Source organism: Falco rusticolus, chromosome 4 (assembly GCF_015220075.1).
Source record: "Falco rusticolus isolate bFalRus1 chromosome 4, bFalRus1.pri, whole genome shotgun sequence".
Lineage (NCBI taxonomy): Eukaryota > Metazoa > Chordata > Aves > Falconiformes > Falconidae > Falco > Falco rusticolus.
In genome coordinates this window covers 99,808,518-99,830,891 of record NC_051190.1, presented here as the reverse complement: position 1 = coordinate 99,830,891, position 22,374 = coordinate 99,808,518, and the positions used below count along the sequence as shown (strand labels likewise).

Below are 22,374 nucleotides of genomic sequence, written 5' to 3'. Positions count from 1 at the left end.
TCCGATGTGAATTATCAGGATCAACAAAACCACTTCCTTCTAGTGTAGAGGGAGTCCTCTTAATGCACTGTACTTGCAGAAAAGCTCAAAATAGAGGTTCTTGACTCTGAAGACAAGATTTGTACTGTTTAGCAGAGAGAACTTGTTCTGGATTATATAAAAGGTCAACAAGATTTTTTTTTTTTAATTTTTCCAAAAATCTGGATGAAAAGAAACTGTAATCATGAATTATTTCAGTGTCATGTGCTGTTTTGCTTTACAGACAAAATCTGTGTTTGAGATTGGACTCTGCAGTAACAAAATGTTCTGCTATGCCGTCCTTGGATCTATAATGGGGCAATTACTGGTCATTTACTTTCCCCCACTTCAGAAGGTTTTCCAAACCGAGAGCCTGAGTGTCTTGGGTAAGAACAGTTCCCTTTTCAAAACTGTACAATAGGGATTAATTTGCAAATGCATTAGCTGATGGTTCTGTAAGAGCACTTTCTGGCTGTTTGCATACAACAGGAATACAAACCCTGCTGACTTTTGGTTTTTTTTCTCTCTCAAAAAAAAAATAAAAAAGTCCTTCTAGATGTTTTCTTTGGGAACCATGATTTAAATGCTTATGGTACACAACTGATCAGCACATTCTTAAATTTCATAGGTGTTTATGTGTATTAGGTTTCTTAATTTTTGCCTACATCAAAACTTATGTTAAGCATAGACTTTATTGAAGTTTTTTTAAGCACTGTTAATAATGCTATTCAGCATTCTTTAAATATAAACACTTTATTTAGAAACGTTGATCCCTTATTTAATAATTAATTGTGTTGTTGTAGGGTAAAAAGACATGAGGATTTTAAGCAGCTATAGATACCGCTGTTGGCCTCATAAGACGTTTATTATCTTGTGGTTTTCTGGAATTAAATGATTGTCACAAAATACATATTTTTACATAATTCTCTTTATTGAAGTGTTATTTCTGATGATACTAATATTTTTTCAGTATTAAGTTAATTATATTGCTAAGTGTTCTTTGTTTTCATAGGTGTTAATAAAAATAGGGTTATGAAATACATCAGAAGTTTGAAATACCATGGCCTCTACTTTTGATTTGTGCTTAAACTATGCATGTTAATCTTATGTTGCAAAAATTGATTCTTGCTTTATTTCTCCTGAACTTCTCCAATGATTGGGAGACAATTTGAAAGTCTTAATAGACTTGTTCTTTTTTAAGTTCCCTCAGCTTTAAATAGCAAATTATCTCTTTCCAGATTTACTGTTTCTTCTGGGACTCACTTCCTCTGTGTGCATAGTCACTGAGATCATAAAGAAGTTTGAAAGAAGCAAGGAAAAGATCCAGAAACGTGGAAGTTCTTCTTCGTCAACTTCGTCTTTTCTCGATGTATGATGCATATTGCATTCTTTTGTTTGCAAACTTAGAGATTGCTGTCTAAAGATGTAGGAGAAAGCAAAACATTATTTGGAGGATAAAGAAATCCTGAGGGCTTTTGACAAGTCCTTTGTTTCACTGGGTAATGATGAACATTCATGTTTCAAGACTGTTTAGAATTTAACTTCCACCTGTGGGAGTAACAAATGACATTATGCAACTTTGGTAACATTTTTCCTCAAACATAAATTTACTTTTGAGATTGAACGGGATTTTGCGGGGGTGGGGTGAGGGTGGGGTCTAATTTAAAGAAAGATCTAAGCCCAAGTCCCATTTTCTGCACTTAAAAGATATAACTGTGTAAAATCCTTCTCTTAGATATAAATATTTTAGTTCGGTTTTATTTAAAACATTGTACTATTTTACTTTTATGGTGGTGGGACTTTGCTACTAATACACAGATAAAAGAAATATTTCAGAGGCATTCCACTGGGTTTAGAGTCTGTCTCAAGAGTGCCATATTCTAGCTACTGTATTTATTTACTTTATCCTGCAATGTGTGAGCGGCTCAAGTACCTTGTGCTAGTTTTTTGTATCCCAAGTTTTGGTTTTTTGCACAGGATGTGACCGCTGTTGGATCACTGTTTCTCTTTTCTTTATTCTGTGATTGAAAAGCCTATACTGCAATTTGAAGTAAATGTTTGCTTTCTTAAAAGTGTGTTGTCTCTTTGTCTTAAAAGAAACTGGCATTTACACCAGATTAGCATGCTTGTTTTGATACAATTTTAGATCCAGTCTTTGTTCATGTCTTGTTCATATTTACTTTAGCTTATGACTGTTAGATCACTTGAGTGATTTTAAGACGGTACTGTTGAAATGACTTGTAGTGTATTGAATTAGAAAATGAATGCACTAATCCTCACTCTAATGGCAAAACCCCCCACCCTTTCTTTGAAAAAGAAGCTTGATTTTCCTTCTTCCTTCTTTCACTGTGACTATAAAAAATAAACTTTTTACTGGTAGTTTAACTTAAAAATTTAACCTACAGAATGACTTTTTCTGGCTAGAAAAGCATTGTAACAGATTTGTGTCTTCATATGTTGAAAGTATTAAGATATGATAATGCTTGAATAATATTCACTAATTGGAAATGTTCTTCAAAATAGACTTGCAGCTGTTGTCATTAGTGTCTTCTCATCACAGCAGGACTCGTCATTCCTTGAGGAAATGCAAGAAACAATCACTTAGGCAATCTTGAAAAGAGGATGTCTAGGATCTCTAGGGGGAGTTGGAGATGTAAAGGTATCTCTTTTACTTGAAAGCATGTGGATAACATACCTTTCACACGGTGGCCTCGAAGTGGAGCGTTGGTATTGGCTCTGGGCCCTGCTGTTACAATGGTCATCCTGTCAGTTAATGAGGAATCATTGGAAACAGGCACTGGGATATTTCTGCACTTACCTTTGTGGCTTGCCCCATGTGCCATGCTCAAAATCTGGGGAGTTCATGGTAAACAAGGCAGTTTGGAAAGTGCTGTTTGAACTCCTCTGCTAAGAGATTATTTTAATTGTTTGGGGTTTTTCCCCCTTGGGAGATTTGCAGACTTGTTCAGGAAGTGGGGCTGCAGGCAGGATGTGAGTGTGCGACCGAGTCTGCTTTACATGGGCAGTTCATCCATTCATTGCTCTGGCTCAACCAGGGCCTACTCAATATGCACTTACTACCTGGACTACCAATGTACTGGAGATTTAGTTGTGTAAAGACAAAGACTGCAGCTTATGGCTCTCATCTCTTCCTGCATGGTTGTGAACCACTGAGCTGGTAGGGCCTGAACAAGATGACCTCTTACAGAAACACTGTCATGTTTTCAAGCAAAAGTTTTATTTCCAGCAGTTTTGCCTCTCAGAAGTTGAACAGATTTGTCAGCGTTCTTCCTGTTGAACTATTACAGTCTTTGGCAAGGTGGGGCTGTAGTTGCTCTGTATTGTAGTGCATTCAGTATCTTAATACAATTTGAGAATGCTTACTAATAAAATCTTTAGTATTCTATAGTAAAAACTGACAGTGCATGCTGATGAAGAATCTCTTGAACAAACTTGGGTTTTGAGAAACTCTGGGTTTTATAGCAACTGTGCCTTTCACATAGTAGGTCTTAACATGTTGATATTCTTCCATGGGTTTTGACTGTTTTGTTCTCTGCACTTGGAGTCTCGGAAATCCAGGTAAGTACAGAAGTGAAGTGAATGCCAGTTTTATTGTCTTGGCTTGGAAGTGTTACTGCCTAGTCTTTAAACAAATCTTATGAAGTACTCCTTTCCCAGCACAAGACTAACTTTCTGAATAAGGTATATCAGTCTAGACAAGAAATAAAATTTCAGTCTTTTGAAGAACAATTTCACCTTCTTGCAGGATGAACTAAATTGAATGTAATTCACTTTAAATATGCCAAACTGTGCTTTCCAATGAAAGATGACACAGTAACAATTAATGTAGCTCAATCTCATTATTTACAGAAAATGCTTGGCCTGAATGCCATTACCTTTGTTTGGTGGGGTTTTTTTTTTTTTTTTCTCCACTCTTGGTCATTGTCACCTAACAGAAAGGTTGAAAGATTTTTCTCCAGAGCAACTGAATCAATGGTAGGATCTTTCCACAAAAATTAAAAGGCATTTCACATGGGCTGAAAATAGGCAGCAACCACTGAAATTATAGTTGGTCTTGCTAAAGCATGGAATAAAGAACTTTTCAGTTTTAATAAGGACCTTTATTTTTATTTTTCCTACAAAGAAGATAGAAAACCTATAATGATTTAAATGTTTCACTTATCCTTTTTGATTTAAATTCTGCATAGCAACCCTTGAATCAGTAATTACTTTCTTCAGCATACAGGATTGGTGGTTGGAACGAGATGTATTTTATTTTGTCAGCAACAAAAAATAGCCAAATTCTGCATTGAGAACACATTTCCAGTAGAGTTAATTCTTGATCATCAAGTCAGCACTCCCAAAATTTCCAAAATGCCATGTGATCATAGTGTTTTTATCTGAAAGTGGAGTACTTGAGTTTATCCCAGTCTTCTGAACTATCTAATTGAAGATACTGCTTTTCAGCAAGTCTCAAGAATTTGTTCTCCAGCAGTTTTTCAGTATGGGATTTAGAGTAAATTAAGATCTCTTTTTCTCACATCACTAACAAAGTGGAACCAACCATGCCTGTATTTAAGACTTACTTTAAATGTGACTTACTTAAATGTTCCTGATGGTTAAAAACCATAAGGGCTTGGTAAAATGAAATGTGGATTCATAATGGATCAGAGGATGATTTAGACTATTAAGGATTGAAGGTTTAGTTACTAAAATCAAGAACTGTAAAGTTGAAAAAGGCTAAATTTCCATAGCCATCTGATGGAAATGTGACTAGGAAGTTGCAAATAGAAGTGTAATGGTTGTGAAGCGCTAGTAATTTGCTGTATGCTTGAGTGTAGATGCCATCTGCTGACAGTTTTAAGTAGGTTTGTACTGGGAAAAAATTAAAATACTATCACACACTATCTCAAAAATATTTTCTCATTAATATAATACTTGTTGTAAGTCAGTTCTCGTTAACATATTATGGCAGTATCAAGACTTAGCTGTATGGTATCGGGCATCCTTCCTGTAAGTCACAAGACAGTTACTTCCACGTGGATAACTTCTGTTAGGGGAGCACAACCAGATCTGAAAACAACATACAGCGATGCAGGGATCGAGCTTGAATTTTGGTAAGTAATGGGCAAAACTTTTTAATGATTAAAGGTGGAAATAACGATTTTCCCGAATATAAGAAAAAGGTATATGAGTTCTTGAGGAGAACATCCAGAAACGTAGTAATTTCACATGAGGAACACGCTGGAAAACCAAGTTTTATTAAAAAAAGCACTTACGCATGTATTATAATTGACTAATTTTGCTGGAAGTTGCTAATACAAAGCACTGAGAAATCCTGATGACGTAGGATTTTTTTAAAATTGTTGTTCTGTATTACCACATTGATAGTAAAGGTTTGTCAAGTAACTGTGTATATCAGGGCCAGTTAAAACAGGTCTGTAATTTTCATACAGCTATTAGAGAAGGAGGTTTACTTGAACGACAACAGTCAATGACAGAAGATTGTACACAGTTACACTGAATTAGCAAACCTATGGAAACTTGCTACGATGTGGTAGCTTTGAACAGGCATTTAAGCATTTAACTCTTACTTAAACATACCAAATGGGGCAGGGATAAGGGGACACAACACAGAACAGAAGCTGGTTTCTCCCTGGGTGTAGTTTAGTACCTCTAATGCTCCAAGCACACTGCCTCAGCTATTGCTGAGAAAAGTGCTCTCTCCGTGAAAGTATAAATACTTGTACCTGTAAAGAGTATTTTTTCAAAACTTGTCAATCTCCATTTTCATCTGATCTGTAAGATTGTCATCACTGTTCCTCAAACACAAACTTAAAAATCTGATTTTCTGGACATCAGAAGTTTTCAGGGAGATGGAGGAATAGCCAAATATAAATGTTCAGGAAAATAATTCCTCTAAAATAGTCCAGCTCTGAAAGGCTGAACAACTTTGCTCTCATTGTCCACCTTTAAAGAAAAACCAAAACACCACAACTTTTATACAGCACCTCCTTTATAAGAATGTTGTTAGAGAAAAGGAAATAAAAAAATTCCCTGCAGCAAGAATTGCTGGTAAAGACTGAATCAGCTACTTATGTGATTCCCATACAGTCACATATTTTAATACAATTTTTCTTCCATCTGCATGGCATTAAGTTATTCCAGAAATAATACTTTCACTCATCCCCTCCAAGTGATGCAAACCTATTAACATTGCATAAATGCTGAGTTTCTGGTATAGCACACCTGATAGGCTTTTTTTTCTTATTAGATGCTTTCTTCTTTTTGCAGGACTCAGATTTTGTCTTGGTCATCTTCTGAAAGCAGTCTGGAGGTACAGCTGACTTCACTGTATTTAACAAAATCTGATAAAGCCAAGTCATTTTTTGAGAGAAACTGAACAGATTTTCCACTGCAGGTGCTGATTTAAGCTCTTGATACAGTCTGTGCACAAGGGTCCCACTGTAAAGCCTGCTCAAAGGAAGGAGAGAATCCTCACTTTGAATCATACCTCAGCAAGACAGGTACAGAAGCATGCTGCTTCATGAAAAAACATGTCTGACTACAGACAGCATCCAATAGTAGGTTCCTACGGGATACCTATTCTACTCAGTATTTTTTTTCTAATCAGTATCTTTAAAGACAGGAGTTCAAGTACAGTAAAATTGGCCAAAGGAGTTTGACACATATAAACCAACATGTGAACACATTCTATCACAGGCTTGTGTGGAGAGTGGATCTCTGGAACATCCTTACCTACTCAGGTCTGGCTCAGAGAGAGGAGTGCCAAGTAGCTGGTTGAGATACAGTCCCATCTGAAGACAGCACTGCCATTGGCAAAAACTGTGTGCAGCATCTAAATCAAAGTCTTTATTTTGCAATTTCTTTTCCTTCCATTTTAGAAATTCATTATATGCAATACTGTCAACTTCAGCATGTAAAACTGTGGGATCTAGGTTAGAAACAAAAAATGACATGCGAATAAATGTTCTGCTGTGAACAGCAGAAAAGGCATCTACAGTCTACAGGGTCTTCAAACTTCCAGTTCCATTTCAGGAAGCATTAGTAATGTTTTCAAATGTCTCAAGCTGAACTTTCAAGATGTAAAATTCTGTAAACATTCAAGTATGAATATCCACAAGAATATAAAATTGTGAAATCGGGAATTGCATTTGTTAGGTGATTTGCTACGCTGTTCTGTGAACAGATCAGTTCTAAACAAGATTTCCATTCTACTCCCACCCACTTGGGATAGCAGGTGGCAACCATGAAAGTCCAGTTTCTATAAACTAGAACCTAAAGAAACTGTATAACCCTGGCAAACTTTATCTTTGTCATCAAATGAAGGACTGCTAGAGGAAATGCCACCATGACTGTAATAGGTAGAAATATTACTGAAACAATTTCCTGATAATTTAGTCCTTTCAAATTCTTGCAATGCACAGGCAGATAAGGGGTGCCAGTGCAACTCAGTTTTAAGTACAGATAATTCTAGAAAAACGCATGAGAAAAACATCAGAATGCATCAGTAACAGTTATTATATTTTGATGCATGAGCATGTTAACCTTATTAATTTTTATATCAAAATTAATCTTTTAATCCTAAAGTAAGCATTTATGAAGGCAAATCGATGTTTTACAAGATGTCAAAGTACTGTTTTAACTATATAAAATGTGTTAAATTGATGACTAGCACTGTTCCTCTGTACTAATAGAAAGGGTGTGATGCTTCAGGATATAGTGTATATCAGTGCTAACTCATCTGAATTTTGACAACTTGCCACAAACGAGGAAAAACTAATTATGGTATAGATTTTCATAGTAGCTGAACACTTAAAATTGTATTCTTTGGAGACCTACCTGGATCACTTGTTATCCTGTGCAGTTCTCCAGATACTATCATTAGAAGTAAAGCCTTTAATTGATGCAAATTAACTTTTGGTTCTGAACAACAAATCCAGTAACATGTTACAGCAACAGGGAGTTGTAAGTGACTGGGGATAGATTCTATGAAACTCATTTTCACTCCTAGAGTCTCCAGCAAAAGCATCTGACGGCATGACATGGGTACCTGAAAACAAATTAAATTGGAATGGAAAATAAAGGCAAGATTTTATTTGCTGTGAGCAGTTTCCAAAAGGCAAATAAGCTTGTGTTTAAACTAGCTACTACTTCAGGTTTTCAACAAAAAATTAAGTTTCGTCGATATTCTGAACAGGAAATATTTTTAAATGCTACTTAAGCTTTAAAAACTACATGGTTAAATGTTAGGTAGAAGGATAAAAGTAGTTTTTTCAATTGCCTGAGGTTAGATTTTAAGAGGCTTCGGAGTTGTCTTCAAATCAGGTGACTTAACTTCTACGTAAAACTTTACTTGGACAATCTTGTAACCATAATGCAGTAAAAGTACTTTAGTATGGCAAATATATATGAAAAAAACTTCATTTTGTGCCTCTTAGAAGTTACCTTTGCTTTGTGAAATGCAATGGTGAGACCTGTTCTTGATGCGTTTAAAACACCCTTACCTGTAATCACAATGAAATCCTGTAGTCTTCACCTGCAACATATTAATTCCTAGTACATGTTCCCTGTTTGTTGTGCTATTTAACTTCTAAAAAGTGGTGTTATAAACCTGATCCACAACTTCATGCATGCAGCAGAATCACAACAGGCTTAGGACGGTTTTGCCTATTCTTAGGCAGACATCCCCACAGTAGAAGACAACCTGATACCAGTTTTGGCTAGAGCACTTTAAATGCAGAATAACCCTTCTTATAACCTTCTGCTGAACTGGCAATTCCCCTGCCTTTAGTATGAAAAGTTGTAATAGCAGAAGCTCAAATTCATTAAAGCAGCAGCATACATACCAAGGCTCAAGAAGTAAGTTGTTAATGTTTCTTAAAATCCCCAAACATGATTTTTCGAACTCTTAAGTCTTTGCACGTTGCTCATTTAAAAGGCCTGTAACAATAACTTGTGTAAAATAACCCATATGTAGGCCTTCGGATCCATAGCTATCTATAGTGTTTAATGGTTGTAGTAGTGATAAGACTTCGTTCTTATATATGAAATAGCCACCAGCAAGTAATGAAAACACAGCAGCACAGCCCACACACAGAGACATGTTAACAGCCGATCTGAATGCCAGATGCATAGAGCATGTGGCTTAAATATGCAGTATTAAAAGACACAGATTCTATTTCCAAATGTTTCAGAAATTACTGCATACAAAACTTCAGGTTATGCAACCCGTGAATGGGAAATTACTTTCTGTTCACAGCAAAAGTTACAGTCTTAATCATTAGAATTTAAATACAGAATTGCTAATGGTGACTGGAACTAACCTAGTACAACATCCCTTTGATTACAAGCTGTTTTTCAGGTGCTGTTGCGTCTGGCAAGCAGCAGGGGTCCACGTTAGCAGGATGCATACTCGTGGCAGGTAAAATTGCTGGACAGCTGCAAGATTCATACATGAAATAACAGTAATTTTTAGCAAAGAAGCATGGGTCTGATTCCGTTTTAAAGCATTGCTCTGAAACATCCACAGCTTGATCAAATATAAATTAACTTTTGTAGTGGTAAACTATACTCGTCTAAATGTCAGGAAACTGAGTTCCTTCCTATAGTTACAAAAGCAAGTATTAGTGTAACAGAATTCATAGGTATGAGAAGGGCTTAGAATGGAAAATTTAGGCAATACTACATATACACACAGCCAACTTATTGTATAATTTGTCTTGGCCCACTTGGGGGTGGGGGGAGGCAGAAAGGGAAGAAGATAAAGGCATAATCTATGTAGCTTCTGAAATACCGCAGGCCAAGCTGTGGGTACCTAAAGCCCTGTAGGTACCCATGAAGTAGTTACTGAGGTGGCCTAGTTCAGGCATCACGTTAGGAACAACCAGTTGGCAAACACGACTCCCAAGTATTTTTTGTCATGTGTGAAACATTGTTAACTGTGACCTGTTGTAACAACCATTTACCTCCATTAACTTGTCCAAAGTAAAATGATCATCACTAAAATCTGTGGGTAGGCTTGCTGCTTGAACAAATGTTTTTTTAAGTGTCTTTTGGAGTCTGTCAAATTCACATACAACTGGCAGCTCGTTGGTCTGCTTACTTGGAGAAGCGGCTTTGGCATTTTGAGCTACTTTCAGAAGCAGTCCATAGATAACTTGTCGAATGGGCAAAGCTGTGCTGTGCGCGCTAGGTCTCTGCATGTTCTCCACCTGAACGTGGAGGAAGATACTTCTTAGGATCAGGGCATCGCTGATGAATGGGGCCAGCTTACCTTTTGCCAAAGCATCAAGTACCCACCGCGGTACGCCTGCTTTCTGGGCAGCTTCACATTCGTACTTTCCATTCTGGAAAAATTCCTCAAGCTTCATGTCAGACGGCGTATAATCCTCCACTGAAGCGCACAGAAGCTCCCTTATTTCTTCTCTCTGCTGCTTCTTAAGGTATTTCAGCACACCGTCCACAGCCTCGGTGGGCTCAGCGAACTGCGACAGCCAGTGCAGAAGCCCCTGCAGGCGGAGGTGCTTCCCCCCCCTTCCCGACGCGCAGCCCCTCGGCAAGCGCACTTTGCTGAAGAACCCCTCGAGCGCTGCCACATCGATGTAGTCGTTGCCGTTCATGACGGCAAAGAGCGGGAGCAGGCGTCTGTCCAGGGGTCCGAAGTGCCTGCAGAACTTCTCCACGGAAAAGCAGCGCGCGGGCACGTAGCAGCCCTGCGCCCCCTCTCCCGCGCACACGCTCTGCCACTGGAAGTGGTTGAGGGGGCAGTACCCGGCCGCCAGGTCGAAGACGCAGAAGTCGCTGTCGAGGGAGAGGACGGGGCAGCCCCAGCGGTTGGCCAGGCCGGCGATCTCCCGGTCGGCCTCGGCGAAGCACTGCAGGAAGGGTACGCCGAGCCGGCCTAGCGCCTGCACGAAGGCCTCCCGGGTCAGCAGCGGCACCAGGCAGCCGCCGTCGCCGCGGGAGAGGCCGTGAGCCGCCCGCAGCCGCTCGGTGGCGCGGCCCCGCAGCGTGGGCAGCTTCCTGTCGTCGGCGCCGCGCCCGCCGTCCAGCACCACGAAGGGGGCGACGCTGCAGGCCCGCAGGCTGCCGAAGAAATCGCGCACGGCCGCCGCGAAGAGGCCGTAATCGCCGCCACGGCGGAAGTCGACGGCGGAGGCGAAGCACAGCCGGTGGTAGAGGCTGCTCCCGTCGATGACCAGCTTGGTGTCCCTCACCCGCAGCTCGGTGAAGAACGCCCCGCGCTCCTCCACGAAGCCCGTCAGCCCCTGGATGCCCATGGCGGCGGCGGCCACCCACCACCCCAGCAACAGCGCCACGCCGCCGGCAGCCGTGCTAGGAGTGACGGGCTGCGTGCTCCGATCAGGGCGCCTCTTCCTCTTCCCGCCCACCGGCTCTCAGTACGCGTGCGCGGCGTCTCCTAGCGACGGGGCCGCAAACACGGGCCCGGCCGACGGGCCGGGGCGGGCAGCCTAACCGCGCCGGCCGGGTTGGCTCCCGAGGCCGGGCGAGGTAGGAGGCTGGGGCCGCTCCCTCTTTTTGCCTCGGGCTGGCAGCGCCTAGCCTCAGGCCGTCCTGAGGGGAGCCGGAGGACCCTGAGGGACCGTAGCCCCGCCGTCCGGCGGCCATGGCGGCTGTCCGGGGGCCGGGCCCTGGAAGGGCAGGAAACTGGTGGGGGAGGTCGTGTACCTGGTGGCGAATCCTGAGGGGTTCTGGGGAGCACCGCCTTCCCCGGAGGGCTGAGGGAGGCGGAGTGGGGGAAGGCATGGCGCTCTCTCCCCTCTGTGTGGGGGTATCTGGTCGGGGAAGCGGGGACACTTCGTACCGGGGGTGGCGCAAAGGGGAAGGTGCGCGCGTGCCCCGGTCGCTCGGAGCGTGAGGGGATCTCGGCGCCCTGAGTGTGCGTCAGGGAGAAAATTAATTAGCCTCTCTGATAGTCCCAGCTATCAATTTGACCTTGTTTTACCATCATCTGCAATCAAGCTTCTTTGCTACCGACGCTACTAATAAAATCTTTTTAGTTATCCTTTCTCTGGGAGGAGTAAACTGAGCCAAGTGAGGTGATGTTACTTTAGACTTGGCTAGGTTTATAATGATGTTGCAGAAAATTATAATGGCACCAGCGTTCAGGAGTTGGGTTTATTTTAAATGAAAGAAAAAAAAGAATGAATATTCCCCCCCCCCCAAAAAAAAAAAAAAATAATTTTATGACTAGCCTGAAGTTATTGGCAGGAAAAAAATTCAAGGTAGTAAATACCGAGGATATTTAGAGTTTAAATATAAAAACTCTGGAATTTGTGTTGCAAGGGGTGAGGGGCAACAAATATTTATGTAGCATAGGGGTTCTTAAGGAATAAAAAGAAAACCTGATATAATTGGAAAATGGCCTTTATTGGCAAAGAAGGGTTTATCTTGAAGTCAGGAAGTGTTATCTCTTCGCTGTTGCTAAAGAAACCTGAAGATTATGTAAAGAAAACTAAACCCCATATATTTCTTACATAAGCAAAGGAAGGTCAGAGGAAGAAGTGGAGGTGCTGTGCATTTAGCATGTGTAGGTGGAACTATGAAACCCTAAACAACAACTTTGCTTTAGCTTGCAACAACAACAACAACAAAAAACCAAACAGGAAGGAGATTGAACTCTAGCCAAGGAAGAAGGGAAAATAAAAAAAGTGATCCAGATGATGTAGTTGCATTAGTATGGCATCTGCAGTCCGCCAGACTCTGGAATGGGGTTTGGTCCAAGGCGGAAATGAAGAATGTTAACTGTTTACCAGAGTGCTACTGGATAGAGCATGCTGGGATTTTTGAGGAAAAGCGGATGGAAAGTTGATTTCTTTGAGTTATCTCTAGTTCTTCTGAACTTTATTGAAGCAACTGATGTACTGCTCTTTGGGAAATACCTGTTCAGTGGGAGAAAATGGATGTGGGTAAAAAAATACACCAAAGGTTAGGCTAAAGGTTTGAGTGAGGTAGGAGAGGCTGCCCCATTCATATGCTTCCCAAAGAATCAGACTTACGGTTGAGTCAGGCTCTAAAGTCTAATGACTCATAGGGTATTTCTTTCAAATGCAGTGGCTCAGCGATCTATGTCTCTGTGCCATTAAAATGTGCCTGTGACATCACAACGGCAGTCAACAACCCCTGCCTTAGAACACTGTTCAGCAGTATATATCAAAAGTATTTCCCAAAGTTATATGACAGTCATTACTATATACAGAGGGAAATTGAAACAGAGTAGAGGGTGAGAGGCAGGGCTGGAAATAAAGTACAGCCATTACACTCAATGGGCTACTTGATGTCAAGTGTGATATTGTGGTGTAAAGGATTGTAATATACTCCTAGGGCCTAAGTAAGTAAAAAAAATTGAAAGTGAGCAGTGTTAAGGGACAGTTCTCCAGAAAAAAGGAATAGATAGTTCATCAGTTTTTGTAAATGTAGTTATTTTTAAAGGTTATGTGTTTCAAAGCTATTCTGTTTTGGAGTTTATAAAGGCGTCTGTAAAAGAGCAAATTCCTAGGAGAATAGGATAGTAAATGAAAAATATTAAAAATATATAAACTTTTCCAGAACTGGCAAAGTAATATTTTTATGGAGTTAATCTTACTCCTCTCCCCTCCTCCTCAACATGATCCATTTTTGCCTTTTCAGACAAATTCAGAGTTACAGAAGAAGTAATCTTCTAGCTGACATTATTTGCTTAGCATTTGCATTTCAAAATTTTTGTCACTTGCTATCTGAAAGGGAATACAGAAAGAATCTCAGGAGTGCTTTTGATTAGAAACATACAGGATTTGTATCATTGTTAAGATGGCTTGTAATAATTAAAATTTGGCTGTGTTTTTCATAATATAGTGACACTGCAATGTCAAGCTTCTTGATACAGTGTGATAGTAGCTCAGCAGATGAATATTAAAATAGGTTCTTGCACACACACTGTTGTAAGATGCAAATCTGTAATCTTCATTTAAGCTCTGCATTTGTTCGGAAGTGAAGACAGCAACTTGGACCCAGCAGTTAGCTTTTAAAATTAACCAATTTGTCTTTTCTCTTCCAAACCCACCCACCCCCACCCTATTTTGATGTACTTGCATTGACATTAAAATACTATGGTGAACAAACCCAGTGTGGGAGCGCTGCACTGCAGCAGGCAGTGCTGATAGTAGTATTGGTCACGCTGAATGTGGGATCTTGCAACATCTGTATTTGTTCCAAAGGATCCTCAAGCACAAATCATGCAGGCAGTGTTTTATAGAGGCAAGGTAATGAAAGCAATATTGTTTTATTATGTGCAGTTGAACACCCTTTATCTTTGGGAATGAGGAAGTTTGCGTAAACAAAGCTATAGTAAACTCACGTTCAGTTATTGAAAACCATAGAAACACCAGAGATTTGCCTTTGCAGTCCCTATGTTTGCAGAATTAGGACTCTGTTAGACAAGAATTTCAAGTCAAAGCTAAATTGTTAGAAATGTGGCTCAAGCAAGTTATTACAGTGAAAAAAAAATGAAGAACTTTTGGAAGAATTGGATTTTACTGGAAGTCTTGTAGACTTCTGGGTGGCCATGAAGCTCTGATTTGCAGAAGGTACTAGTAGTGAATCACACAGAAGCTGTAAGGTCAGCACTGAAACACATGGTGAAATCTGAGGGGCAAACGAAAGAGTAGAGATAACAGCTTTGCAGTTATTGATAGGAGTGAATTCAAACTACAGGTGGAGATTATGTTCACTCTATACAAAAGTCATGAAACTTGTATTCTGAAACACAGCTATTTCTGGTGCCAGGTACCAAGTTGGTATAAAAACAGGTGGTGAGGAAGAGTGCTATATCTAGGGGAACTGCCAAGTAAAATACAGGTATTGTCGTCCTTGCAAAAAGCACTTGAACTTTTAAATAAATTAATGTATAAGCACCTGCATTTTATTTGCCCTGTGTTGTCATTTCAGTGAATTAAATTAAGGTCCATTTAGAGGAAGGCTGATTATGTCACATCTACATTATATGGAGTTTCTTTATCAAGTCTGGTGCCCACAATTTAGCAACTAATAATTCCACTTAATCTGTGTTTTGCTGCAAGCTGAGCACCATAGGCACTGCCATAGAATTAAATGGTCATTTCATAGGGACTTAATAGGGCTAATACATTGACAAATAATTTTTTTTTCTCTTTTAAAAGTGTTTCCTGTGGGTGTCCATGGAAGAGTAAAAGGATCCGGAAGCTGCATTTGAGAGAAATTTCTGTAGTTTCTGTTACACAGAGAAATGCTGAAATTTCAAGAAACTGATAAGCATGTCGCTGCCAGATTTAATTCTGTTTGCTCAGACACTACAATTGCACGACGATACACTATTTGGAGGAAACTTGGCAATGGAAGCTTTGGAAATGTGTATCTGGTTTCTGAAAGAAAAGCAAAACAAGGAGAAGAATTGTAAGTAAACCCTTCACATACTTTATATAAAAATGTCTGGAACATATTTCTTGTATTGTGGTTGTTTTCTTTGTATGTATGTCTCATCTCTGATGTTAACATTGCAGCCTTAACTGTATAACTTTAGACACAGGATAGGAGCAGGTTTTATGCTGACTCAGCATTATGGCTGAATCTCTCCTGGAAAAGACCCTTGTATTTGCTCAGAACCGAGGTAAATTTTATCATTGTCCTGACAAGAAGCAGGACAAAGATATATGTTAGGTTTCACAAATTTGCTGCTGCTCTTTGTAACAAAATTGTTTGTTAAAGGCTTAAAGCTTTATCATTTACAAGGTACCATTTAACAATTATGTCAATATATATGTGTGTAGTAGTATTGTGTAGTTTATTTTTGCAGTCTTTTCATAATGTGGTATTTCATAAATAAACTCAGTTCTTGAAGTTCTTTCTTCAGAACACTCTACTAAAGTGCTGGCATTTGTCTTCCATCCCATACTTACCCATCTTCATGAACATCATGTTTTTGTTTTACGTGTGGAAAAAAAAAATTAGACTAGAATCATTACTCTAATCAAGTCCAGCTACTGCAATATCTAGCTCTATAATGCTTCATTCAGTTACACGTGCTCATTAAAGCATGGAACATTGAAAGGGAGCGTGAAAATGTCAGAATTTGAGTGTATTTTAATGGACTTCTTTCTTCGCTTCTGATAATTTCTGATTTTTTTACTGTAGATAAGTTTTTTGATAACGCTTAATTGGAAGTTTTCAGGAATCAATTCTGTGTCATTGTAAGGACACAGATTGTTGGAGGGGTCTCAAAGGAAACTGTTCTATGTTGGTGTTCTATTTTTTGATAATTCAGTTGTCTAAATGAAACCTGAGAAGGAATATTTACAGAAATTTCAGTAAACACCTTTCCATTTACTGTATGCCTAACTGAGAGCACTTCTTTTTCATTGTCAGCAAATCTCGATTATTTTATTATTTTTTTTAGCCTGCCTGAATTTGGACAGGTCTTGTCAGTTTGGTTGATAAACCTTTTAGGATTCTGAAGCCACAAAGACAAAAGAACACTTTCAGGGTGTTCACATTTCTGTATGTGAGTTTAAAGTTGAGTGCCTGGGAAATGCATTACTAGCTGGACTTGCTGTTGTGTTAGAACTGTGTTTGTCTATCAGTTTGAAATCAAGTGAAATTTAGATGTGAATATTTTTGGTTTTATCCCATAAAATTTGTGAGGCTTTTTGTTTAAAGTCTCAAACATCTAATCAGTGTGCTTTTCAGCCAGAAATACATCCTTTCTTTAAATATGGGGGTCTATTGGTCCGTATTGATGAGTACATTAATGAGCACTATATGATAAAAGAGTTTTTTCTGATTCATTTGTGCCTCACTCTTGCTATTTATGACAATGCATTCTTGGCAATATTGCTTCAATAAATGTGCAGCCAAGGCATAGTTATTTCACTTGTTTTCCTTCTGCGCCATTTACAGTTTCTCAGCTCCTTGGATTAGAGTTAGAGGCTACTATGCTTTTAGCTTTTTCCAGCGGGCTTGTAAGACTTCTGGATCTCTCTTGGCCTTAGGTATGGTTTTCTGCAATAATGTTCTTTAATGAAAGCTTTCATTAAAACCAGTAGAAAATATTTTTCATTTTCTTTTTATGTTAAATAATTTATCATGCAAATAGGGTGGCAGGAACTACCAGACTTATAAAACCCTTCAGAATTCAGCTATTTTAAACTCATTCTTAGAATGTTAAAAGTATAGTGAAATGTGTGTCTTCACACATTTGCTGCTGTAGCACAAGCTGCCAAACAAGGAATGTGTGCTTTGCCCTTAAGTAGTTACTATATCTATTTTTTCCTTAAGAATTTTTTTTCCGAATTTTAGTTCAGAGTGACTGTGTTTTGAACAAACATTCACTGCCTGCAGCATTGAATGCCTGTGTTTTGTTAGGGATGAGGCTGAGTATGTCCTCTGCCAACTTCAGGACAGACGCTGAGTATCAAATGGCGGGTTATTTTTTTGTTTTATCAATCTCTTTGTGACTACGACGATATTTAACAAAGCGAAGTGGTAGTGTAATACTGTAGTTCATTCTTTCATCACTAGGGGGTACTTGTGTATCACAGTTACTCATTTCTTCTGTGCCTCAAATGCAGATTTTCAAGTAGATTCCTCCAACTTTCTATCACTTACATTCTAATAGACGACAAAAATACTGGTCCAGGTGAACGTGAAAGCTCAGGTAGCATATTGAGCTAGAGTGTAGGCTATTTAAAAATACTGTTTCTCAAGGTGGAAAAATATATTAGAAGTCACATTCTTAACACTACTTTCAAATCAGAAAATACTTTCTTGTGCTTGTGGAACATTCCCAAGAAGGGTGGCATCTTAGATATTGGCACAGAAGCTGTTTGGGGATACCTTTTTCAATTTTCCATTAGTGCAATGTCTACAGAATGAGTTAATGCAGAGACAATGCTTATCATTTAATGTAATGTAATGTATGTTCAGCAAAGCTTTTGCATGTTTTTAGAAATAGCTTTTGGGCATGCCTTGTACTTTGTTACCTCTCAAGGATCTTGTCTGTGGTGAGTGAAGTGTTGTGCACAAAACTGCTTCAGCTGAGAGGGAGAAAGATTATTTTGGGGCATGCCTCAAGTTGGCAGACTTACTTTACATAAAACTCACATACTGCTGCTCAGGCCAGCAATACCTACCTCTCTTAGAAGTACGTGCCAGCTTCATGCAGATCTCCAGTCCTGTGCATGGAAGGGATCTGGATACTGACTTTCTGAGATCATACTAGATCAGAAACATCCAGTGTGATATGGTGGAGTTGCATAGTCTATAAATAATAAGGTTATGAAGTACTACAAATATAGTAGCATATGTAAGTTTCTTACTTTAAGTCCCTCTTAAGTGTTGACTGTACGACACATTTCTTGCCTGTTGTTTTAACTTCCTCATTTGTATTTTTTGTAAATTGCATTTCCTGGTAATTTATGCTCATAGTCCTGTGTGATTTCTACAATTTTGCCTTCTTTTTTTATTAGCTGTCTCTGAAAACATTTTTAATTTAGCATTCTACCTTGTCTCAACTAGAAAATTATGTACTGCTGTAAACAGCTGTCAGTTACAGACATAGCTGTATACCTAAAAGGCTAAGTTAGGAAAATCCCTATTATACAGCAAGTCTTCTTGTGTCAGTGGACTCTGTTTTCCTTTAGAAAATAATAGTTGCAAGTCATTGTATAGTCTTAAATATGCTTTCATAGGCTCTGCTCACACTTAAGTTTACTGAGCAGTAGCTTCTCTGCTTGTATTGCTTGTGGTTTATGTTTTCCCAAAGTATATTATCCACAGTGGTCAGAGAAAGCCAAACCAGTGCTTAGTATTCTGGAGTGAGATTGGGGTTATTTCAGACTGGTTGTTAGACTTAAGGATCACACTTACTTTATTCTGAGATACCAGCTTTGTGCAGACATGCGATGAATGACTTTTCTGAATTTCATAATAATTTCCTAAAAAGAAAAGTGCAAGTTCTTGATTTTAGGTTTAAAGCTAGGGAAGGTGACTTTTGTCTTCTATGTTTGTATAGAAAGTTACGCCATCGCCTTCTCACCAGGCATGACAGACAGTTAAAGGTCTCAGAGATAGAAGTTCCTGCAACTTTTGTGGAAACAAACAGCAGAGAACAAAACAAATGCCCTCATAAAGAGAAAGGTCAGAACCTGGGAGGCTGTTCACCATGAAAGAAGTTTCTCATGTCATAGACAATCAACACAGTAGAGGGATCATCAGTTTCCCCCAGTTTTGAAAGAAACTATGGTCACAATTTTTATCATAAGCCCTAAAGTCAGCTAAACACAAGAGACATATTTGTATGAATGCAAGCCTCTTAGTTCCAGTTACGCAGAATGGCTTGGTTTATGAATTATTTGATATTTTCCCTGTCAGATGTTTGCAGATCCTGTTTTGAGCCAGGTACTGTACATTCACTAAAACTGAGATTGAATTGCATGATGTTGACACTGTTTTCCATTCTAGTGGTCTCTAAAACAAGTTCTGGCAAGTCTTTATTTCAAAACGAAAACTGATTTACCTGATAGGTAATTGGATTCCAAAAAAGATTGGATACACCTGCAAGTATTTGCTGTGGTTTTTAATCTTTTCCAGAGTTTGAACTGAATTTAGGCACAGTAGGTGGGGATGCATATCACTAGTTGCCATTAGTGGAGTTCCACAAATTTTAAGCCTCTAAAAGGCTCTGGGTTTCACTCTTTTCAGAGGAAAAAATGGTAGCTTTAATTTGGGTAAAAACTACTACTTAATGTGGTTTTGTTAATTTTCCTATTTGTCTTTTGTAAATTTGCACCATTCATGAAGTTAGATCTAAGTGTCCCTCCTCCCCCCCCCCCCCCCTTTATGTTTGTATAATTTAATGTTACTAGCAACTAGCAAAGGATAAACGGTGCTACTCTGTCACTCTTCTAGACTCATGTATGCCCACCGTGGGATACTGTCTATTAAGAATGACTCTTTGCATGCATTTAGCACCTTTACTATTCTGAGACCTGAAAGCACTTCTCAGAGCTGTGAAGTATTATTATCCAATTTGCAAATGGGCAATAAACAGGAAGGTTAAAGAGTTTGCCTGGGTTCATGTAGCAAGGCTGTCGAAAATAAAGGGCCACTACTTCAGAAATCATTCCTTGATATCTTGATCTCGCTAAATGTTAGCAGAACTTCTAATGACATTGTAGGTGCTCGATCCTCTTCTAGAGCCTAATACCATAGGTTTCAGTTCTGTAGTTTGGAAACAAACTGTTCTGTGCATGTCAGGAAGGAAGCCTAGTTTCCTGTAGATTTACATCCTCTGTTCCCTTAATCTACCACAAGAAACCCTACCTTTTCACCACACATGTTATGACAACATTCCTGTTTCTGGGATGTCCCCTGTTTTGTTTTTTTTTAGTAGCTCCAGCTTCTCCCTTCCCTCTTGTATCCCCCCAATATTTATATTTTCCTTCCATATTCCCTAATTAGTGGTTGCAAGAGAAACAGGTCAAGCCGTGGTGGTTCCTGAGCAGAGTGTTGGGTTAATGGTTGGACTCAATGATCTTAAGGTCTTTTCCAACCTAAATGATTCTATGATTGATATACATACACTAGCCGCTTGGCAGGTCAAACAATGTGTAACTTTGGAGATCCAGGGCCCACTAAGGCTCTTGTGCTTCCTGCCTAGATCATTAAAGTCATCTTAAGATCCATGAAATTGCTACCCTTCTGACGGATTTGTTCGAAACTGGATGGTAGCTCCCTAAGATGAGTAGTGATTGCTAGATAGATCGTTTTTGCTTGGTAGACAAGGCTCTAAACTAAGGAAAATTGGAAAAAAATGGAAATGCTGGTGGAACAATTACACTACAAATTCTTCTGCACCTTTCCAATGTACTTGGTATTTAATACCTACCCTCAGTTCTTTACTAACATCATATGTAAATGCTTTGAAGCTTATTAGATCTTATTTGATAGGAAATTCAAGGTACGCCCATGTATGAATACAATGCCAATTTTGTTGGCAAAGTATCAGCAGCTCAGTAGTTATCAAGCCGGTACTGTTTTATAAAACTCTACCATCTCAATGGTCTGCTCAAATGCAATCTCTAATGACAAAGAAAAGGAAGGCATTTCAATATTGTGTCTAGAAAATAGTTTATATGAATTTTTGTAAATTGTGCCAGTATAGCTTTTAATTTATTGGTACATTCAGAGAAAATTTACAAATCACCTTCAAAATGCAGGACATCTGCAGGTGTTTGGTTTTTCCCCCCCAGATCCTTGACTTGCATATGTTTTTGCAAAAGTCTGTCTCAATTTTTGAGGAGTTTGCTTCTGTTTCTGGACATCATGGACCTAGACCTACCCAAAATAATTAGAAACTTGGTTTGTATAAAGTAGCAGGATTGTACCAGTATCTTTACAGCAAACAGTAATATTCCTGCAGTCACTTCTATCCTAGTCCCCCTGAGTAGCTTATTGGTTAAATTATAACAGGCAATTATGGTTAGAGTCAAAGCCTGTTATAGCAGAGATGTACATTCAGCAGTAGTCTTGAAGGACAGTGCTATCACGTATAGATAATGAATATCCCGATCAATTGTGCCAGGTGAAGCTCTAGGTTAAGTTTCACTAATTCATAACCATGCATGGGCAAGCAGCTGAAGTACACAGTAGGCAATAGGGACTTCTAGTTCATAAATATTCACAAGGTACTTACATGTCCCTGTGGTGGAAAGCACACGCTGAGAAGCGCCAAACTCCCTGGACTGCTCCTGTGTGTGGTAATGGTGGGGCGTCAGCTCAGCCTCCGCATCTGACTTGCATTATACCATTAATCCAGACTCATGCTATGACTCCTTGGAAACTGTGCACTTAGCTGAATAATTTATCATGTGATTTTCAATTATTTATGACTTCTTATAACAAATGAAATAAAATCTAAAGCTGGAAGAGTTTTGTAACTTAGGAATATCCAAGTGACCATCAGCAGATTGCTGTGTTGTCAGTCCCTGTGTTTGGTGCCTGCTTGCTTCTCTGAAGGTATTCTATGGGAATGGTCATTTGATATTGAATTGATTAAACCAGTAAAAATTACTCCCTGCCAGTTGTTATCTGCACGTTCATCTAATTATGCCGCTTTCCTTTTTTCTTCTCCCTCATTTAATAATAAAAACTAGAAATTTAAACTAGAATCCATCGGGTCATTTTAGGTTTGTGAACAGATATTCATGATCACCTTGGAAACTGAACAAAGGTGCATTTCCTATAGGACCTTCCTGGTTGCTGCTTATTTTTAAATAAGCTTTTCCTAGTGAACCATCTTTT

The 22,374-nt window shown here is 39.2% G+C and overlaps 3 protein-coding genes across 7 annotated transcripts in view; 2 read left to right on the top strand and 1 right to left on the bottom strand.

Annotated features, from left to right (window-relative positions):
• ATP2C1 (ATPase secretory pathway Ca2+ transporting 1) overlaps nucleotides 1–2,090 on the top strand; it is a 63,764-nt gene extending 61,674 nt beyond the window's left edge. For 4 of the 5 annotated variants that reach the window (XM_037385929.1, XM_037385925.1, XM_037385928.1 and 1 more), the window contains 2 exons: nucleotides 263–404; nucleotides 1,257–1,393. In XM_037385929.1, the coding sequence (XP_037241826.1) occupies nucleotides 263–404; nucleotides 1,257–1,393 (279 nt within the window). Of the gene's footprint in view, nucleotides 1–262; nucleotides 405–1,256 lie in introns of all 5 variants that reach the window. The other variant, XM_037385927.1, reaches the window with a different exon arrangement.
• Nucleotides 1,378–11,426, bottom strand: ASTE1 (asteroid homolog 1). The gene is made up of 4 exons (XM_037385930.1): nucleotides 10,008–11,426; nucleotides 7,882–8,092; nucleotides 6,778–6,973; nucleotides 1,378–6,492 (listed from the first exon to the last, which is right to left on the bottom strand). The coding sequence occupies exons 1-4, from the start codon at nucleotides 11,319–11,321 to the stop codon at nucleotides 6,198–6,200; spliced, it is 2,016 nt and encodes a 671-aa protein (XP_037241827.1). The 5' UTR covers nucleotides 11,322–11,426; the 3' UTR covers nucleotides 1,378–6,197.
• A 10-nt stretch (nucleotides 11,427–11,436) lies between these two features.
• NEK11 (NIMA related kinase 11) overlaps nucleotides 11,437–22,374 on the top strand; it is an 84,260-nt gene continuing 73,322 nt past the window's right edge. The window contains 2 exon segments of the mRNA XM_037383849.1: nucleotides 11,437–11,553; nucleotides 15,219–15,471. Coding sequence (XP_037239746.1) covers nucleotides 15,305–15,471 — 167 coding nt within the window. The 5' untranslated portion in view covers nucleotides 11,437–11,553; nucleotides 15,219–15,304.

Bases quoted from the DNA above. Each gene is read 5' to 3' on its own strand.
- ASTE1 (XM_037385930.1), bottom strand. From the start codon at position 11,321: ATGGGCATCCAGGGGCTGACGGGCTTCGTGGAGGAGCGCGGGGCGTTC. The intron at 8,093-10,007 runs GTAAATGGTTGT...ATTTGTTTTCAG, and splicing joins CTTTGGACAAGTTAATGGAG to GTACCCATGTCATGCCGTCA. The intron at 6,974-7,881 runs GTAGGTCTCCAA...TTTCTAACCTAG, and splicing joins CAGGATAACAAGTGATCCAG to ATCCCACAGTTTTACATGCT.